Below are 17204 nucleotides of genomic sequence, written 5' to 3'. Positions count from 1 at the left end.
TCCTATTGAGGTTGAAGGCTTCAGCTCCCACACCATGGGTTCACATGCTTTCGAAGCTCCAGTGTTTGAATTTGGGTTCTCTTAGATTGTGCTGAAGTGTAAGAAAAACAACAGACTACAGCGTTTGGTCAAGTTGAGGAGTCAACAGTATGTGGCCACTAATTTGTTATCAAAAGTGTATGTATTCTTCACTAATAACTGCTAGAAGGATTTCCACAGATCTGGCAGGATTCAGGAGCACCATTAAGAGCAATATTTGAAGAAGAATTTGCAATGCAATAGGTCTTACATTTTCTTGAGTTAGAGCTATTGGAATTGTAAATTCATGACTGGATTTTTCTTGCCACATAAATTGGTCAACCCTGCCTCATAATTTCGTCTTTTCCTGCCATGTAGTTCCAGTGGCCCAGCATTTAACTAAAGCACTTCCATTTACCTTTTGCCTCTATCTTAAAACATATACAATTATCAAGTAAACCTTTATCAGAAATAAACGTGGCATTAGAGTGTTATGTCCAAAACTTCATTACAAAAATATAATTTGGGACGGATTGGAGGGTGAAAGGAAAGAGGGAATCTGGAGTAAAGCTGGAGAGGACAAATGGCGTAGTAACGGTGTAATGGGCCCTGGAGTAAGAAAGGAAAATGGCTGACTGCAATTTCAGTAGGAAAATAGAGCAGTAATTAGAGTTGAGTGAGGTCTGTAGGTCTCTGGGCACCAGTGCCACTGCACCTGTTGCTCCATTGATAACTAGGCCTCAGGAGAGAAAGTGGATGGGGGTCAAAAAGAGAAGCAAAAGAAATAACACAGACAAAAGGAAGAAAGAGAAGGGGTCACAAAGAAATGAAAGAAGGGAAAGAAAGAATGAGAACATGAAAACACAACTAAGAGAAGAAATAGAGCAAACGTGTGAGACAAAAGAAAAAGGGAAAGAAGTTAGTGAGTGAAAAATTAGGAGGAAAAACTAATGAAAAGTGTGAAAAGAAAGAGATAAATGAACATTAGAGAACAAAAAAGAGATGGTGAGAGAAACAAACAGCGAAAGAACCAGGGCATGTATGTATTGGCACATTTCCCACAGATACAGAATGGGAAAACCACTTTGACACTTCGGGTCCCGACAAGTAACTTGTGGCTTTCACATACAGGCAGGAACAAGTGGGATTTATAGTAAAACGTGAATTGGCAAATAAAGCTAAGAAAAACACCAGAGAAAGTGAGGAAGAAAGATCTAATAAAAAAAAATACATGAAAGGACGCATGCCGAGTCAAAGGAAAAGGCAAATATAAAAGACAAAAAATAAAGTGAAGAGAAAACAATACTGAAAAAATTGAACGCCTGATGAAGAAAAAAGAGGGGAACTAAACGAGGAAAGAAATAACCAAGTGCGAGTTTGAAAGAGGAGGTAGCACGAGGAAGAGGGAAGTAAAAAAAGGGAGAGGAGTAGAAATAAACAGTTGAAAGAAAGAGTGAAAAGGTTAACATGGATTTTGAGAGCTGGAAAAAGAAAAGGGAGGAGAATCAAAACATTGAGAGTAAATAGAGTAAAGTAAAGAACAGAGTGAGATAGGCTTAAGAGACTCTCCCAAATAAAGATGGCAGCTAAGAATAGATTTAATTGGCTCCCCCACGTCCTCAGACAGAAATCAGAATGTGGAACAGCAGGGGGCACTGCAGAACAGCAAGAGGTGTATTAGCAGAGTTGTATGTGAACCTCAATACAGCCATATTTGGGGTGCGTCAGATCAAGATTTGGGGTATAGGCAGAGCTGTGTCCTAGCCCAGTGCTGGAATTACAGAAAGGCAGCGGTTGAGGAATGAGAAATGTAGCGCTGTGTAATTCCTGGTATTGGAATAATGGGGCGCTGCAGGTTAGGGTTGAGGTGCACGGACAGTTTTATGTGGGCTGCAGTACTGGAATAGTAATGGGCACACAAGGTCAGAAGTGAGGTATGTTAAAGGAGCTATGTGTGGAACCTAGAATTGGTGTGCCAGTTTTGCCGAGTGTTAGCCTGGAGGTGCCCTTGTGAAGCTGCGAGTGGGGTCCTGCATGGGAGTTGCATTGCCTCTGAACCACAGAAGTGAAGAGTCCCGAAGGGCGTGTGTGAGCCTTAGTACTGAGAAGAAATGTGCACTGAATGTTTGAATTGATGGATTCTGGCCGAGCTGTGGTGGTTCCCATCAATAGTGGCATTGGATGTTAGACTTGAGGTGCTGAGCTGTGTTTTGCTCTTTTGGATCCAGTATTGGCTTTGCAGTCGGACTGACTATTAGAATTGAGCTGCTATTATAGATCTGTATGTGAGCGAGGTCCCAGTATAGGGAAGGAAGTGACCTTGCCGAGGTAGAACTGTGGTGCACTGATGGAGCTGCGCCTGAGGTCCTAGTACTGGATCAGCAGAGTGTACTGACTGTCAGAATTGAGGTTCCCTAACAGACGGCGTGTGTGGGATTCAGGCATGGACACGGTTGAGGGTTTGGAGTGTGTGAACTGAGGTGCACCGATGGCGCTGCGCCCGAGGTGGTCCCAGTACTGGAGCAGCAGAGTGTACTGACTAAGAACTGAGGTGCTCTGACAGACAGCGAGTGTTGGGTTCCTGGCACTGGCACATCAGAGGGCTTGGAGTGTGTGAACTGAGGTGCACCGATGGAGCTGCGCCCGAGGAGGTCCCAGTGCTGGAGCAGCAGAGTGTACTGACTGTAAGAACTGAGGTGCTCTGGCAGACAGCTTGTGTGGGGTTCCTGCCAGTGGCACGGCTGAGGGCTTGAATTGAGTAAACTGAGCTGCACCAAGTGTTGTGGGAGCTGGGCCCAGTGTCCAAAGAGGTTGTTAGAGTCCCAGGTCTTCGTGATTGTGTGCAATTTTAGCCACAATCTAGTTGATGTCTCTCTTTTTGTTTGCCAAGAAATGCTGGAGTCACCTGTGCGTGCGTTTGGCACGGAGATACCTGTGTCCTTTTGAAATTCATGCCCTGCAGGTGATGCAACATTAACAGAAAGGTTATCCTGAACTGCAGTGGTTTCGGAACATCTACTGCCACATCAATACATGCACACAAATGTGCACAGAAACACGCACATACCCTACCGCAGCTGCCATGTTTAATACCACTTTTCAGTGCTTAATTTGAACCGTTGCTGGCCACCGGCACTTATTCTGTGGGACAGCATCAAACATTTCCCTAGACCTAGAGAAAGAAAAAAAAACAATGCGAAAGGTTTGAGGAAGAGGAAGGCAGGAAAAAACGTCACAAAGGGAGAAAGGAACCTGCAAAAGTCTGGCAGTGGATTAAAGAGGCATCCGAGGCTTGCTGTTCTACACGCTACATTCAGAGCTTCAGGCACCGGCGCTCATACTTAGCACTGATGCCTTCACATTTTATCATAGGATTTTGCCTTCATATTCCTCTCAGAAGTGGCCGTAAATCTGTAAGAAGGACATCTTCACAGTGCATTTACTCAAAAGGGAAAGAAAGTCACACCCATGGTTAATCCTCTCTGCAGTTTATCAGCTTTTAAGATTAAAGCAAACACAAAGTATCTGCTTTTACCCTCTGTTGTGCTGGCGCGTGGATACTGCTGACCCGGCCTGATACGGTTTGCCCACAGACTTCCTCATGAGAATGCTTACTTACAGCAGTCCATATGCACACGCAGATGTTCATTTCTTTTAACCCTACATGTTTTATCATTTTGCTCCCAGCAGTGTTTTTTAACTCCATATATATCCAGTTTCTTCACCATCAAAACATTTTAGCCAAGGAGAGACCCAACAAATGCTGTTTCCATACTGTCTGATCATGTTACATTATTTTTAAAGAATCATATATTCTAACTTTAAATACCATGATATAAAGCTGACAGAAAGGCAGATTACGCACTTTGATTAATACAATGCTACTACGAGCAGCCCCGTGGCATAACAAAACTTAATGACTTAATGGGCCCCCCGCAAAGTTCCTGCAGGGGCCCCTCCTCCCGTGGCCCTGTCAGGGACCTGCCAAGCGTGCACTGTATTCTGTGCTGAGGGGCCACCTGGAGCTCACCACCCCCCTCATGTTACGTCATGAGCCAGTTCTTACGGCTTCCAAGCACTCAGCATGCAGCAGCACTACGTTCTTTCTCCTGACTGATGATGTAGCAGGCAGAGGGATCACCCGGTTCTGGTTATAACTCAAGGATGACAAAATCATGTACCTCATGTTTCTCATCAGTTTTGGGGTAGATGCTGCCAGACCAAACTCTCTTCAGGCTACAACGAGACCTGAGCACCCCAGAAGCATTCTGAGCAAAGAGTGCCACAACTTGACACTTACAAGGAAATCTGTACCCAGTATAATTAGATATAAAGCAGTGGACAAAACCAGCAAGTCTGCCCTTGGTAAGTTGTTGCAATGGTTATTTTATCAAGCGAGACGCCCCTTAATGGAAAAGCACATGCTGCCTAAAGTGGAGGCCATATGCTTGCAATAAAGGGTACATGTTAATAAAAACAAGCCTTGGCAATGATATAGGTTTCGCACATTTTGAACAGCGCCCACAAGCAAAAAAAAAAAAAAAGCTCTAATGAAGTTAGCAGAGAAGCCTGAGAATATTTAAAGGAGATAAGCTATGCCCTGTGTGCAATGTTGTGAGTGCTGGCAGGGCGGGGCTCTGGAGACAGAGATAGAAAGAGCAATGTCATGTGAGGGCATATGGTGTTTTTATTTAGTAAAATAAGCTTATTAGTCAAATAAAACTTATTTTAGGAGCAGGGTAGATGACATCACTTGAATAAAGCCAAAACAAATGTCAGCCCCTAGGGGGGAGGTGGGAGAAATGGAATGCTGCAGTGAAGCACGGGCAGCTACTAGCCAAAAAGGGAGCACCAAAGAAATGTCCAAAACTGTCCCTCACAGCAACAGATAACACCAAAGTGGAACGATGCACTACTAGGTCACTGCTCTAAAAACCGAAAAAGGAGGGAGAAAAAGGCAGAACTGACTACTGGCGAGCAATAATTTTTAAAAGACAGGGCAACCGACAAATAAAATTGCTTTAACTCAAATTATAGGTATTCTTAAGTATACACCACATTGAATGCTAACGCTCGACCTAAAAATACGAGATGCATAATAAAACCTTTTAATACCGCTTTAAAGAAGAGACTGCCCAAGGAATTGGATGCTACCCTCTTCAGGAGTAGCATCTCACTTAAAATACCCTTAACCAGCCACAGTTTTGCAGTTATGTTTATCAACATAGTGGAGCCTGGGTGAGTCCACTTTTTAATGAAGACGATACCAATTGTAGGAAAGGACCCCTTTTATGCATGCAAGAGAACTCTGCCTGCTGTGCCCACTTGAGGAAAAAGGATCCACTTCTATCAGGACAGAAGAAATGACTCCAGGAGCTAGGTGTCCAGTCTGCTGTTCAGCATCATGGACACAAAATCTGGAGGAAGCCTGCACGTGAGAGTTCAGCTGCCCTGGATCACCTGCCTGCCACAGGATGGCAAAATGCCTGTTGGGAGTCAAAGCCCTGACCTACCAGAGGTGTCCCTAAATTGTTGGGACCAGTGGCCATCTTCAAGATGGACCTGGTCCTCTTACATGAGAGACACTCACCTGTGGGAAACCGCTGGATACAGCCCTAACCAGAGACCAGTTGACCAGTGGCAATTGGACCTGCTGTCTGCTTCATGGTAGCATCATGGTAGATCGGGTCCTGAGGGCGGAGAATGACCCCTGAAGTTCAGGGACCCACGGGTAACCCCAGGAATCCTCACCACATCCCTTCCATAGCTGCAGCATCTTTGGCATCTTCTCAGCATCTTGCGTCAGGGCCGTTAACTTGCTGGAACTGAAAACATCTGTGAGGACTCTTGAGACTGCTGGATCACACAGGTAACTGTCTCCCTGAGCATACGTGGTCCCTATGACTGGTTCCCATCCCATTGTCCCCACTCCAAAAGAGGATTGGTTGCACTAGCACATTAGCTCAGGAACTGCAGCACAAATTACGATGATTTATTAGAACTCAAAAAAATTAACTTACCTTTTAAAATTCATATCTCTGTTGCCTCTCAGTAGGTGTTTGCCATTCTAGTGTATAAATTAAGATAAAATGCACTCTGTTTATAAATTGGTGTTGATTTTTGATTGTGTATTTTTTGTTACTTCCCTGTTGTTTTGGTACTTCTAATGCTTTTCGCTTTTTCCTTTAAGAACACCTAAATTCTGTGTGCTGCAGCTACCCAGGACTCTGACCTAAGAGTTTATCTGAAATAACCTAACTGGGCCTGAAATAGATTATGGCATAATTACATGTTGAGGTCCCCCAACCACAACACATAATAATCAATGTTCCTACAGCCATGATGAAGAAGTCCAGTTACAGCTCCGAAACATTTTCTTCTCTGTGATGGTTTCCTCATCATGAGCTATCCAGCATAATAGATTAGCAAGTAATAAACCACTAAAATAGAAGGGAGTGGGAAGAGAGACAATCTGCATTAATTAATTGAACATGTTCGAAATGGTGGCTTTCCCTATCTCATAATCCCCTTCAGTTTTTTATGGTTTGAGCCTTTTTTTGCTAGGGCCTTGAACTGTAGATTGTCCGACATGGGCTACATAGTCCGACAGCAAGAAAATCAGATTTTTTGGTTATTTTCTCTCACTGCACTTGGGAAAATCGTTTAATTTATGATGTTCTTCTGAACACAACACCGGTTTAAGGAGCAGGTCTCGGAAATTCTACACGACCACTCTCTATGGCAAGCTCTATTTTATGAGGTCGGGCTATTTTTAGATTCCACTCGACCCTTTCCAGGATTTTGTAAGGTGAACTGTCGGACCTATGTGAAATGAAAGGCTTTTGGTATCAGGTTTTTCTTAACGCACGTTTATATAACTAAGTCAACTTTACTAACATTTCAAAATATATTTCAGTAGCTGTGAAAGATCATTCTTTCTACTTCTGTGTGGTGAAAAAAATATTTTTATAGGTTGAAAAAAAAGTCAGAACGCGTTACTTGGTGATGTGCAAATAATACATTTTTTTCTGAAACCCACTTTTCACAGCTTATTGTTACTACACTATATAGTTTTATCAGTAAAGCTGCAAGTTAGTTGGGAAGGTGTTTGGACATTTACTGTCTGTAAGTGCACTGCCACATCATGCTTTAGTAATATATTTATTAAAAGCGAGTGTTTAAACATAAACTAAGAAACACTCTTGCCCTGATGGCAAAGCTATCAGTAAACTAAGAGGCAAGTTATGCATGGATCATGTGTACCCTATATGTGGGCTAGATTTATTTATACATGGAGCAAATGTTTAGTGTATTTAATCAAACAAAGGAGGATTTTTTTTTTTTCAGCACAAATGCTGAACTCTCATATTGGAAGGTGCATTCATATGTGAGAATGAAGAAAAAGGTGACTGTAAAATACAATATTTGCCTAGAATCACACAATTTGAGACCTGTTTCCAGGTCAAGTACCTTACAGTTAGGTCGAGTAGTTTATTCAAGCTACTCGACCTGCAGGTCTAGTAACATTTTTATGATTTTTCGAGGCCTGAGGATGATCGAGATCCTTGAGTAATGACTAACTTGTCTTTCAAAATTTCAGTTGCCTTCTGCCACCAAACACCAAGGCATTCCTGAAAGGGTGTGACGTGATGACTGGCATCTGAAATTGAGAAAATAATAACGCACATGGTACCCCAACGTAACTGCACTGTTATGGCTGTTGAAGAGAACCCCTGGGGGAAAAGCTGTCTCATGAAAATCTCTCCACTGAAGATGTTTTTCCTGCTTCTCCTTCTTTGAAACACACATCAATTTTGCACCTCTCTTTGAATTAATTTGAGAATACTCTTTCCAGTTCTGTGATGGTCCCAGTTCAGACAGAGGACATTTTGAAATGTAGAACGGTTTTTATTCCTCCTTTGTATGTGTTCAGCCTGCTCTGTTAGCAGTCCTGGGCACAGGAAGATGAAGATGCCCTTCTTTAAACTCCCCAGAATATTCAGAGTGGGCGACTGTTGGCATCATGTGACATCACACTCTCAATTCTGATTGTCAGGTCTATTTAGACATATGTAACACTTGGGGAACACGTGAAAGGAAGAGAACAGGATGCCAAGACCGTTCTTGTGTATCGCCTGTGTGGCTGCTGAGGGACCCTGCTTTTGTCGTACCAGACTTCTTTCTTTGGGTTTGTTGTAGATACAGTGCCTGCTTCAAACTGGATTTTAGTGTTTGATGTGGGAGGACACTGATTTTCCTGTGACACCCCCACACATACCCTAGCCCTCAAAGCCCTCGTCCTGACACATGACATTTTGGGAAGTAAGGCAAACAGGAACTTCTAGAAAAGTTGTTAGGGTAACCCCTGGAAACCTCTACCCCATGTGTAAGGAAATGCCTCCTTGGCATGGTTACCCCCTGACTTTTTGCCTTTGCTGATGCTATGTTTTGATTTGAAAGTGTTATTTCCCTAACCTGTACTTTTGTTCACACAATTGGCACACCCTGGCATCCAGGTAAGTCCCTTGTAACTGGTACCCCTGGTACCAAGGGCCCTGATGCCAGGGAAGGTCTCTAAGGGCTGCAGCATATCTTATGCCACCCTGGGGATCCCTCACTCAGCACAGACACACTGCTTGCCAGCTTGTGTGTGCTGGTGAGGACAAAACGAGTAAGTCGACATGGCACTCCCCTCAGGGTGCCATGCCAACCTCACACTGCCTATGCAGTATAGATAAGTCACCCCTCTAGCAGGCCTTACAGCCCTAAGGCAGGGTGCACTATACCATAGGTGAGGGCACCAGTGCATGAGCACTGTGCCCCTACAGTGTCTAAGCCAAACCTTAGACATTGTAAGTGCAGGGTAGCCATAAGAGTATATGGTCTGGGAGTCTGTCAAACACGAACTCCACAGCACCATAATGGCTACACTGAAAACTGGGAAGTTTGGTATCAAACTTCTCAGCACAATAAATGCACACTGATGCCAGTGTACATTTTATTGTGAAATACACCCCAGAGGGCACCTTAGAGGTGCCTCCTGAAACCTTAACCAACTACCTGTGTAGGCTGACTGGTTTTAGCAGCCTGCCACACTCGAGACATGTTGCTGGCCACATGGGGAGAGTGCCTTTGTCACTCTGTGGCTAGTAACAAAGCCTTCACTGGGTGGAGATGCTATCACCTCCCCCTTGCAGGAGCTGTAACACCTGGCGGTGAGCCTCAAAGGCTCACCCCCTTTGTTCCAGCGCCACAGGGCATTCCACCTAGTGGAGTTGCCCGCCCCCTCCGGCCACGGCCCCACTTTTGGCAGCAAGGCCGGAGGAGATAATGAGAAAAACAAGGAGTCGTCACTGGCCAGTCAGGACAGCCCCTAAGGCAACCTGAGCTGAAGTGACTCTGACTTTTAGGAATCCTCCATCTTGCAGATGGAGGATCCCCCCAATAGGGATAGGAATCTGACCTCCTCCCATTGGGAGGAGGCACAAAGAGGGTGTAGCCACCCTCAGGGCTAGTAGCCATTGGCTACTAACCCCCCAGACCTAAACACGCCCTTAAATTTAGTATTTAAGGGATTCCCTGAACCTAAGAATTTAGATTCCTGCAACTTAAAGAAGAGGACTGCTGAGCTGAAAAAACCCTGCAGAGAAGAAGACGACACCAACTGCTTTGGCCCCAGCCCTACCGGCCTGTCTCCCTCCTTCAGAAGAAAACTGCTCCAGCGACGCTTTCCCCAGGACCAGCGACCTCTGAATCCTCAGAGGACTGCCCTGCTTCCAAAAGACTGAGAAACTCCCGAGAACAGCAGCCCTGTTCAACAAAGACTGCAACTTTGTATCCAGAGGCGCAGATTTAAAGACCCCTGCAAACCCCGCAAGAAGCGTGAGACTTGCAACACTGCACCCGGTGACCCCGACTCGACTGGTGAAGAAACAACACCTCAGGGAGGACCCTCTGGCGACTCCGAGACTGTGAGTAACCTAAGTTGCCCCCCCCTGAGCACCCACAGCGACGCCTGCAGAGGGAATCCCGAGGCTCCCCCTGACCGCGACTGCCTAACTCTGAAATCCCGACGCCTGCACCCGCAGCCCCCAGGACCTGAAGGATCGAACTCCAGTGCAGGAGTGACCCCCAGGAGGCCCTCTCCCTTGCCCAGGTGGTGGCTACCCCCGAGGAGCCCCCCCCCTTTGCCTGCCTGCATCGCTGAAGAGACCCCTTGGTCTCTCATTGAAACCTATTGAAAACCCGACGCGTGTTTGCACACTGCACCCGGCCGCCCCAGTGCCGCTGAGGGTGCACTTTCTGTGCTGACTTGTGTCCCCCCCCGGTGCCCTACAAAACCTCCCTGGTCTGCCCTCCGAAGACGCGGGTACTTACCTGCTGGCAGACTGGAACCGGGGCACCCCCTTCTCCATTGAAGCCTATGTGTTTTGGGCACCACTTTGAACTCTGCACCTGACCGGCCCTGAGCTGCTGGTGTGGTGACTTTGGGGTTGCTCTGAACCCCCAACGGTGGGCTACCTTGGACCCCAATTTGAACCCCGTAGGTGGTTTACTTACCTGCAAGAACTAACATTACTTTACCTCCCCCAGGAACTGTGACAATTGCACTGTGTCCACTTTTAAAATAGCTATATGCATTTTATGTAAAAAAGTATATATGCTATTGTGATTATTCAAAGTTCCTAAAGTACTTACCTGCTATACCTTTCAAATGAGATATTACATGTAGAATTTGAACCTGTGGTTCTTAAAATAAACTAAGAAAATATATTTTTCTATACAAAAACCTATTGGCCTGGAATTGTCTCTGAGTGTGTGTTCCTCATTTTTTGCCTGTGTGTATGTACAACAAATACTTAACACTACTCCTTTGATAAGCCTACTGCTCGACCACACTACCACAAAATAGAGCATTAGTATTATCTCTTTTTGCCACTATCTTACCTCTAAGGGGAACCCTTGGACTCTGTGCATACTATTCCTTACTTTGAAATAGTGCATACAGAGCCAACTTCCTACACCATGGGTTAAAGAGAAGTGAGGAGTCACCCCACCTAATAGCTTGATAACAGGCATAAATGTGGCACCCTCTTCAGAACACTCTCTAGGCCTTGCTGAAGATCAGAAGAGTACGGGACTTGCTGGCTGTGGCCTTAGAGGAGCCCTGAAGGACTCAATCTTCTCTTTCTTGTGTCCAGGACTAAGACGTAGATTACAAAGGTCTGTTGGCCAAAGTCCTTTGTGGCTATGGGGAGACAGCAAGCTGCAAGAGGCCTTTTCCGGTAAGTACCCAGCAGACCAGTAGCAACTGGACCTAGACTGAATCCTGCTGTTGGCCTCTGCCTAACACCCTGTGTATCTCGAAGTGCCTCCCCGAGGGCCTGGTGGGTTTTAAACATGTACCTCTGTGGTTGATTAGGACTGAAAGGACTAAGAAGGTAAAATCATTGACCCTGGTGAGTGTATCAGACTTGTGCTCCATCGCGATCAGCCTGACATTGTGCCTTGGCCCAGTCTGTAGATTATCATTGATGCATAGTGCTTTTTGATGCCATTTCTACTTACATTTTTCATAACTCATATCTCCGGTTATTGGATTTTTTTTATTTGGCGTCATTTTGTTTGTTAAATTTAACTTTGTTTCTAACTTATTTTGGGATTTTTATTGTTTTGTATTTTGACTTTGTTACTGTGTTTATATTGTCTAAATACTTTACGCATTGGCTTAGGGTAAACCAGTCTGCTCTGTGCTGTAGCTACCAGGGAGGTGAGCTCAGGTTAATTTGGTGACTTTAATCTTACATCCTTACCGTAATTGTCAATCATCCATGAGGTCGTCCGCTCAAAATAATATCCCAGTTTTATAACCTAGTCTTACTGCTTTGAAAATTCTGAAACATCTTACATTTGTACAGATATTTTAATTGGGTCCTCTTTATATCTTGAACCACAGCTTCAAGTGTATAAGATTCAGGTTTCATTTGGGTAATCCCGTTTTCAGCGTGTGCTAAAGCAGTGCATTCCCTGAAAAGGCATCTCTATGACCTTCAGCTGAAGATCTGTAGAGGATAGGTAGGTGAATGGTGCCAAGGAACTCAATAAGCTGTGTTGGTGACCCAAGGTTCTTTGATTTCCTTACTTTACTGGGATAACCATGATCTTCCTTAAGAGTTTAATTGTTTCTTTGCACAACTCCTGCATATGGGGGGTTGGTTACTGCATGTAGCGCCTAACTTGCCTCACAGGGATCTTTCATTTCTCATCAAAGAAGCAGTTAAAATAGACAGCTTCAGGGCCAAAGCAAGGTGACATTTGTTCCATCACTTTGCTTTCTTCATCTAATGGTTTCAGAAAAACAGTAGTAAAAGGAGTCCTTGGAAAAGAGAGACTTTTCATGGGGAAATCCTTATCTTCTAGTACAATAGTAGTAATGGGAAGCACCAGTGTGATCTCAAAGAATACCTTTTTGAACTTAGCTCTTAGTGTTACATAGAAGATTGCCTCAGAGTTAAGTACATCAGGTGTGAGATCCTTAATGTAGAGGGCGTACACAAAGCACAGTGCACATCTGAGGACAGTTATTTCTTTGACGAGTCTACCTGTAAAGAGGAATTAATACCTTCCATGCTGTATTCCTTTCTGGTCAAGGACAATACACCAGGTGCCATTTCATTGACACCCCTAGAGGAACCTCAGCTTCCAAGCTAATAATGAGAATATGCGGGAGGCATCCTTGGCCTTCTTAGGTGGAGGCTAAAGTTTGTTACCACTTCCTCACTTCTTTTACTGGTAGGGATTACACCCACACCAGACTAGAGACACATTTCCTTTAGTTTCTCTTGGTGTTTTGAATTTCATTAATTTGCTGTGCTAATTGTCCCAACATGGCGGTCAGATGGGAGAAATGGCACCTAGAAAAGCCATCATCCTTGTTTACCTCTCTGGCTGCTCACACATGTAACAGTTGTTGGGAAAAGCGGTTATTTAAAACTTCTTAAGGCACACTAATGAAATAGTGCAGATGTTACTTAAGAAAAAATAAAAACATTGGTCTTTCTTGTATTTTCACTCTCTTAAATCCTGTTGCATTTTTATCTTGTTTTTAGGAGTGTTGTACAATACTGCTTGCATTGTTGGAGTGGTAAAACATGATGACGATCTCTTGATGGAAAATATGATCCCACGTTAGCAAATATTCTTTAATGAGCATGCAACAGTTACCCCTCTTGGACATATGTTCCACAAGTCCCATAATGATGTAAGGACTGTGCCACCGAAAATACAAATTTGTGAACTTCAGTCTTGTATTCCATCTACAAATTTCCTCACATTTTGTGTCTACTTGGATTGCCCACACAGGAGCATCCGATGGCATGTGTCTCACATCATAGTGGGCTGGATATTGCCACCGAATGGTCAGTGACTCCCAAAGAGGGAAAAAAATGACACCCAGACCCACTCACTAGATGGTAAAATAATGCTGAGCACGTGAATCCAAAAATTATTCATGCTGATAACCAACTGTTTCCCCAGGCAATGACCTCTCCTTTCAAGACTTTCTAAATCATATTTTCAGATTGATACCCACAACAGAAGAAGGCAGCCTCTCCCAGCCTCTAATAAGTGCTGTCCTGTAAAACTCTGCTATTCTAACATGATTTGTGCGTTTGTCAGTTATTAGGTGTCTTTTTCATTGGTGGTGTCTTCATCACCTCTAATCTTGTCCCCCCCCCCCCCAGTCTGAGAACCTGTGCAAATACATTTGCTTGTTAGTAACAGTCTCATTCAGTAGGTATTCACAGTTTTCCTCTTTCTTTGAACAACTTTGTAAATAGTGCGTATCTGCTAACTGTGTAGAAAAAGTGACAATAGATTTCCCGTCATGCTGTTCTGTTTTTATTTTCAGAGCCCGAGTTACCTACATAGACTATGAAGGGCGATCGGATGGGGACTCTATTAAAAAGATTATTAATCAGATGAAACCTCGGCAGCTGATCATAGTTCATGGGGCTCCCGAAGCCTGCCAGGATCTAGCACAGTCATGCAGAGCTTTTGGAGGTAAAGATATTAAAGTGTACACCCCAAAACTACACGAAACCATTGATGCAACCAGCGAGACGCATATCTATCAGGTGAGAAAAATGCATTGTAGATGAGATAAAGATGTAGGTCAGCCCTTAACATCATGAATTTTTCAGTCCTCTACTACTCACTTGTTCTGGCTTGAAGCAAAACAAAATGGCTCTACCTAATTAGTTGCTTGCAAAGCATTGTTTCTGTGCCTGATGTAACGTGAGCAAGCTAGACTAATCTCAGGAAGAGATTTGCCAGGAAGCGGGCACATACAGCTTGCAGCCTTTAACCTTTTGGGTAACAGTTAACGTGTGCATGTTTTGTGCCTTTCACAGTGGCAGCCTCTGCTCGTTGATTAAAATGAACTTTTACCATTATGGTAAGAGGTGAGTGAGGCCTGCTACAAGACCCAGTTTCTCCAACAGAGTAATGACATTGAAGAGTGAGCACTGTAAAAAGTTATTGGAAAAATGAGGATACGCATATTATATTATTAAGAGCCTCAGTAAAGGGATTGTTTGTACTGTGATAGCTTAGTGAGTAGTGCAGGGACTGGAAGGATATGTGTGTAACATGTATGTCACAAGTATGAAGCTCCCCAGGTTCAGCAAAGCCTTCTGTCCTTCCAAGGTCTAATAGTTCATTTATTAAATATCACGGTTTTTGTTAATGCACCAATAGACCATTCATTTTCCTGTATGTCCTATGTATGCAATTCTACACATTTGTCATTGCTACTTCTTACTTTTGTCCAGGTCCGGTTGAAAGATTCTCTTGTGAGTTCTCTTCAGTTTTGTAAAGCCAAAGACGCTGAACTAGCTTGGGTCGATGGTGTCTTGGACATGAGAGTATCGAAAGTTGACACTGGTGTCATTTTGGAGGAGGGTGAAATTAAAGAGGAAGGGGAAGATTCGGAAATGCAAGTGGATGTTCCTTCGATTAACCCTGCCGCGATTGCGCAGCAGAATGCAATGAAAAGCCTGTTTGGAGATGATGATTTAGAGTTTTACGAGGAGGCAGAGATCATCCCAACTCTTGAACCTTTACCACCAAATGAGGTAGGAGCTTGTGATCTTGTCTTTAACTTGAAGCAGAAGTCAAAGATGTACATTGGGAGATTTATTTATTTATTCATCGTTATTATTCATTAGAATACATATTTTTAATGCTGACCATGCTCAGTGTGCTTTATTCTGTTTCAACAGGGAACAAAAAAGATAGATTATATTTTATTTTAAAAGAGATGGCTTTTTCCAGTTGCAGGTGGATACAGTAGTGTTAGGAATGAATATGTAATTAGGCGGTGTATGTGCAAAGTGTTCTTTAGAAAGCAACTATCTTTCAGATGTCCTAATGTGCACCCAAGATGCCCCAATTCACAAAGCCTCTAACAAAACGCTTAGCTGATCATATAGCCTCCTAATCCATTATAATGCCATATACTTACCACCACCTGCTCACTCCTTCCACACAGCTGTTCAGACGAAAACATACGTTTCATTAAAGCCCTCCGCTCCTTTAGCACATCAGATGATTCTTAGGTGCTCAAAAAAGGAAAGTGTTCAAGTCCTAGAGCAGCAACCTTTACATCAGCTTCCCATGACTTCTGAAGAAAACAAAAGTGAAGATCAGAAACTGGTTGCTAAAGGTCCTTCCTCAAATCATGTCACTCAAACAAATGGTATTCAGAATTTACAGAACCTGAAACCACTCAAATGCCAAAACAGATGGAGATAACTTCTAAATATTTCAAACAAAATACGAACGTGCCCCTGTCCTAGCCAGAACTGCTTCAACCATTCCCCTCTTTCTGACACATGTTCACGCAATCAGTGATCTATCAGTCCCCGGGCACCACAACAACCTGATCAATCATCTGGGAAACTACATGCAGCAACCATCTCTCTACTCCACATTTGATGCAAAGGCCCAGCCTCAAGCCTTACTCTCTGTCCCACAACACACTGAGTGCTGTCTCTTTTTATGCCCTAAAGACCCTTGGCAGTCTTAACATTGCACCCCTTATGTGCATAACTCTTTTTCTGTACTATTGACCTACCCATTTAAAATAAGCCCTCATTTCCCAATGCCTAAAAACAATTATAAACTTTACACAGCTACTGCCCAGTGTGCAGCCTGCCCTTCCTCAGAAAAATCATTGGGCTCACCGAACAACTGCAAGAGCACCTATTCTTCTACAAACATCTTGATGACTGCCAACCTGATGCCGGCCTCTTACATGTTATGACATGTCTAAGCGGCATTAGGCACCATTGACCGTTCAACAGTTTAACAGCAATGTTTGTGTGTGTCTGTGTGTCACAGTTGTAGTACTTTCATGAGGTAAATCCCTACACCATAAAGAACCCAGATAATAGGCTTCATGCACCACAGTTACATATCTCTCACCTAGGCATGCAGATTCATTCAAGATTTGGTCCTTCCCTCTGTGTTTTTTTTACTGCACTTGCACCTACTCCTCTACTCATACAGGTCACCTTCCACTTTATTATCCAAAGGAGAAAGTCTTTTAACTGTATCAAAACAAATTCCTGTTGCTGGAAACTAAAGTGCTTTTCTTTAACTACATGAATACTTCCCTCAATCTAGATTCTAGCTTCTTCACACAAAAAACAATTAATGGAACATTTTGTGACTTTTCTTTTTTTTTTTTCTTTCTTTTTTGTTTTTTTAGCTTTAGATTCGAGTTAGCTCGGAAGCTATCACTCCAAGTAAATTCAAAGACGTCACACATTATTTTGTTGTTCAGAGTCTACTAATGCTGCTTTTTCTGTGTTTCAAAAATTCACTTTGTTGGAAAATGGGTCTCTGGTTGGCAGAGTTATGCACCCTGTACAAGTAGGGACCACAGTACTAGTCAGGGTAAGTCAGATACACTCCGTACATTAACCTGTGCGCACCCTCTCGTAGCTTGTTACAGAGCAGTCAGGCTTAACTTAAGAGACAATGTGTAAAGTATTTGTCCAACACTAAACAACACACTGAAAAGCACCACAAAAAAGACTCCACACCAGTTTAGAAAAATAAAGAATATCTAAGTAAAACAAGACCAAAACGAGTCAAAGCCAATAAGCAGAAAACTGGATATG

General features: G+C 43.6%; 1 protein-coding gene across 2 annotated transcripts in view; it reads left to right on the top strand.

Moving 5' to 3' along the window:
- CPSF2 (cleavage and polyadenylation specific factor 2) overlaps positions 1–17204 on the top strand; it is a 188865-nt gene that overhangs the window by 133232 nt on the left and 38429 nt on the right. For both annotated transcript variants that reach the window (XM_069208202.1, XM_069208203.1), the window contains 2 exons: positions 13928–14153; positions 14850–15152. In XM_069208202.1, coding sequence (XP_069064303.1) covers positions 13928–14153; positions 14850–15152 — 529 coding nt within the window. The remainder of the gene's footprint in view (positions 1–13927; positions 14154–14849; positions 15153–17204) is intronic.

Source organism: Pleurodeles waltl, chromosome 9 (genome assembly GCF_031143425.1).
Source record: "Pleurodeles waltl isolate 20211129_DDA chromosome 9, aPleWal1.hap1.20221129, whole genome shotgun sequence".
NCBI lineage: Eukaryota > Metazoa > Chordata > Amphibia > Caudata > Salamandridae > Pleurodeles > Pleurodeles waltl.
The sequence above is the reverse complement of the archived record's forward strand: the minus strand, read 5'-3'. Positions and strand labels throughout refer to the sequence as shown.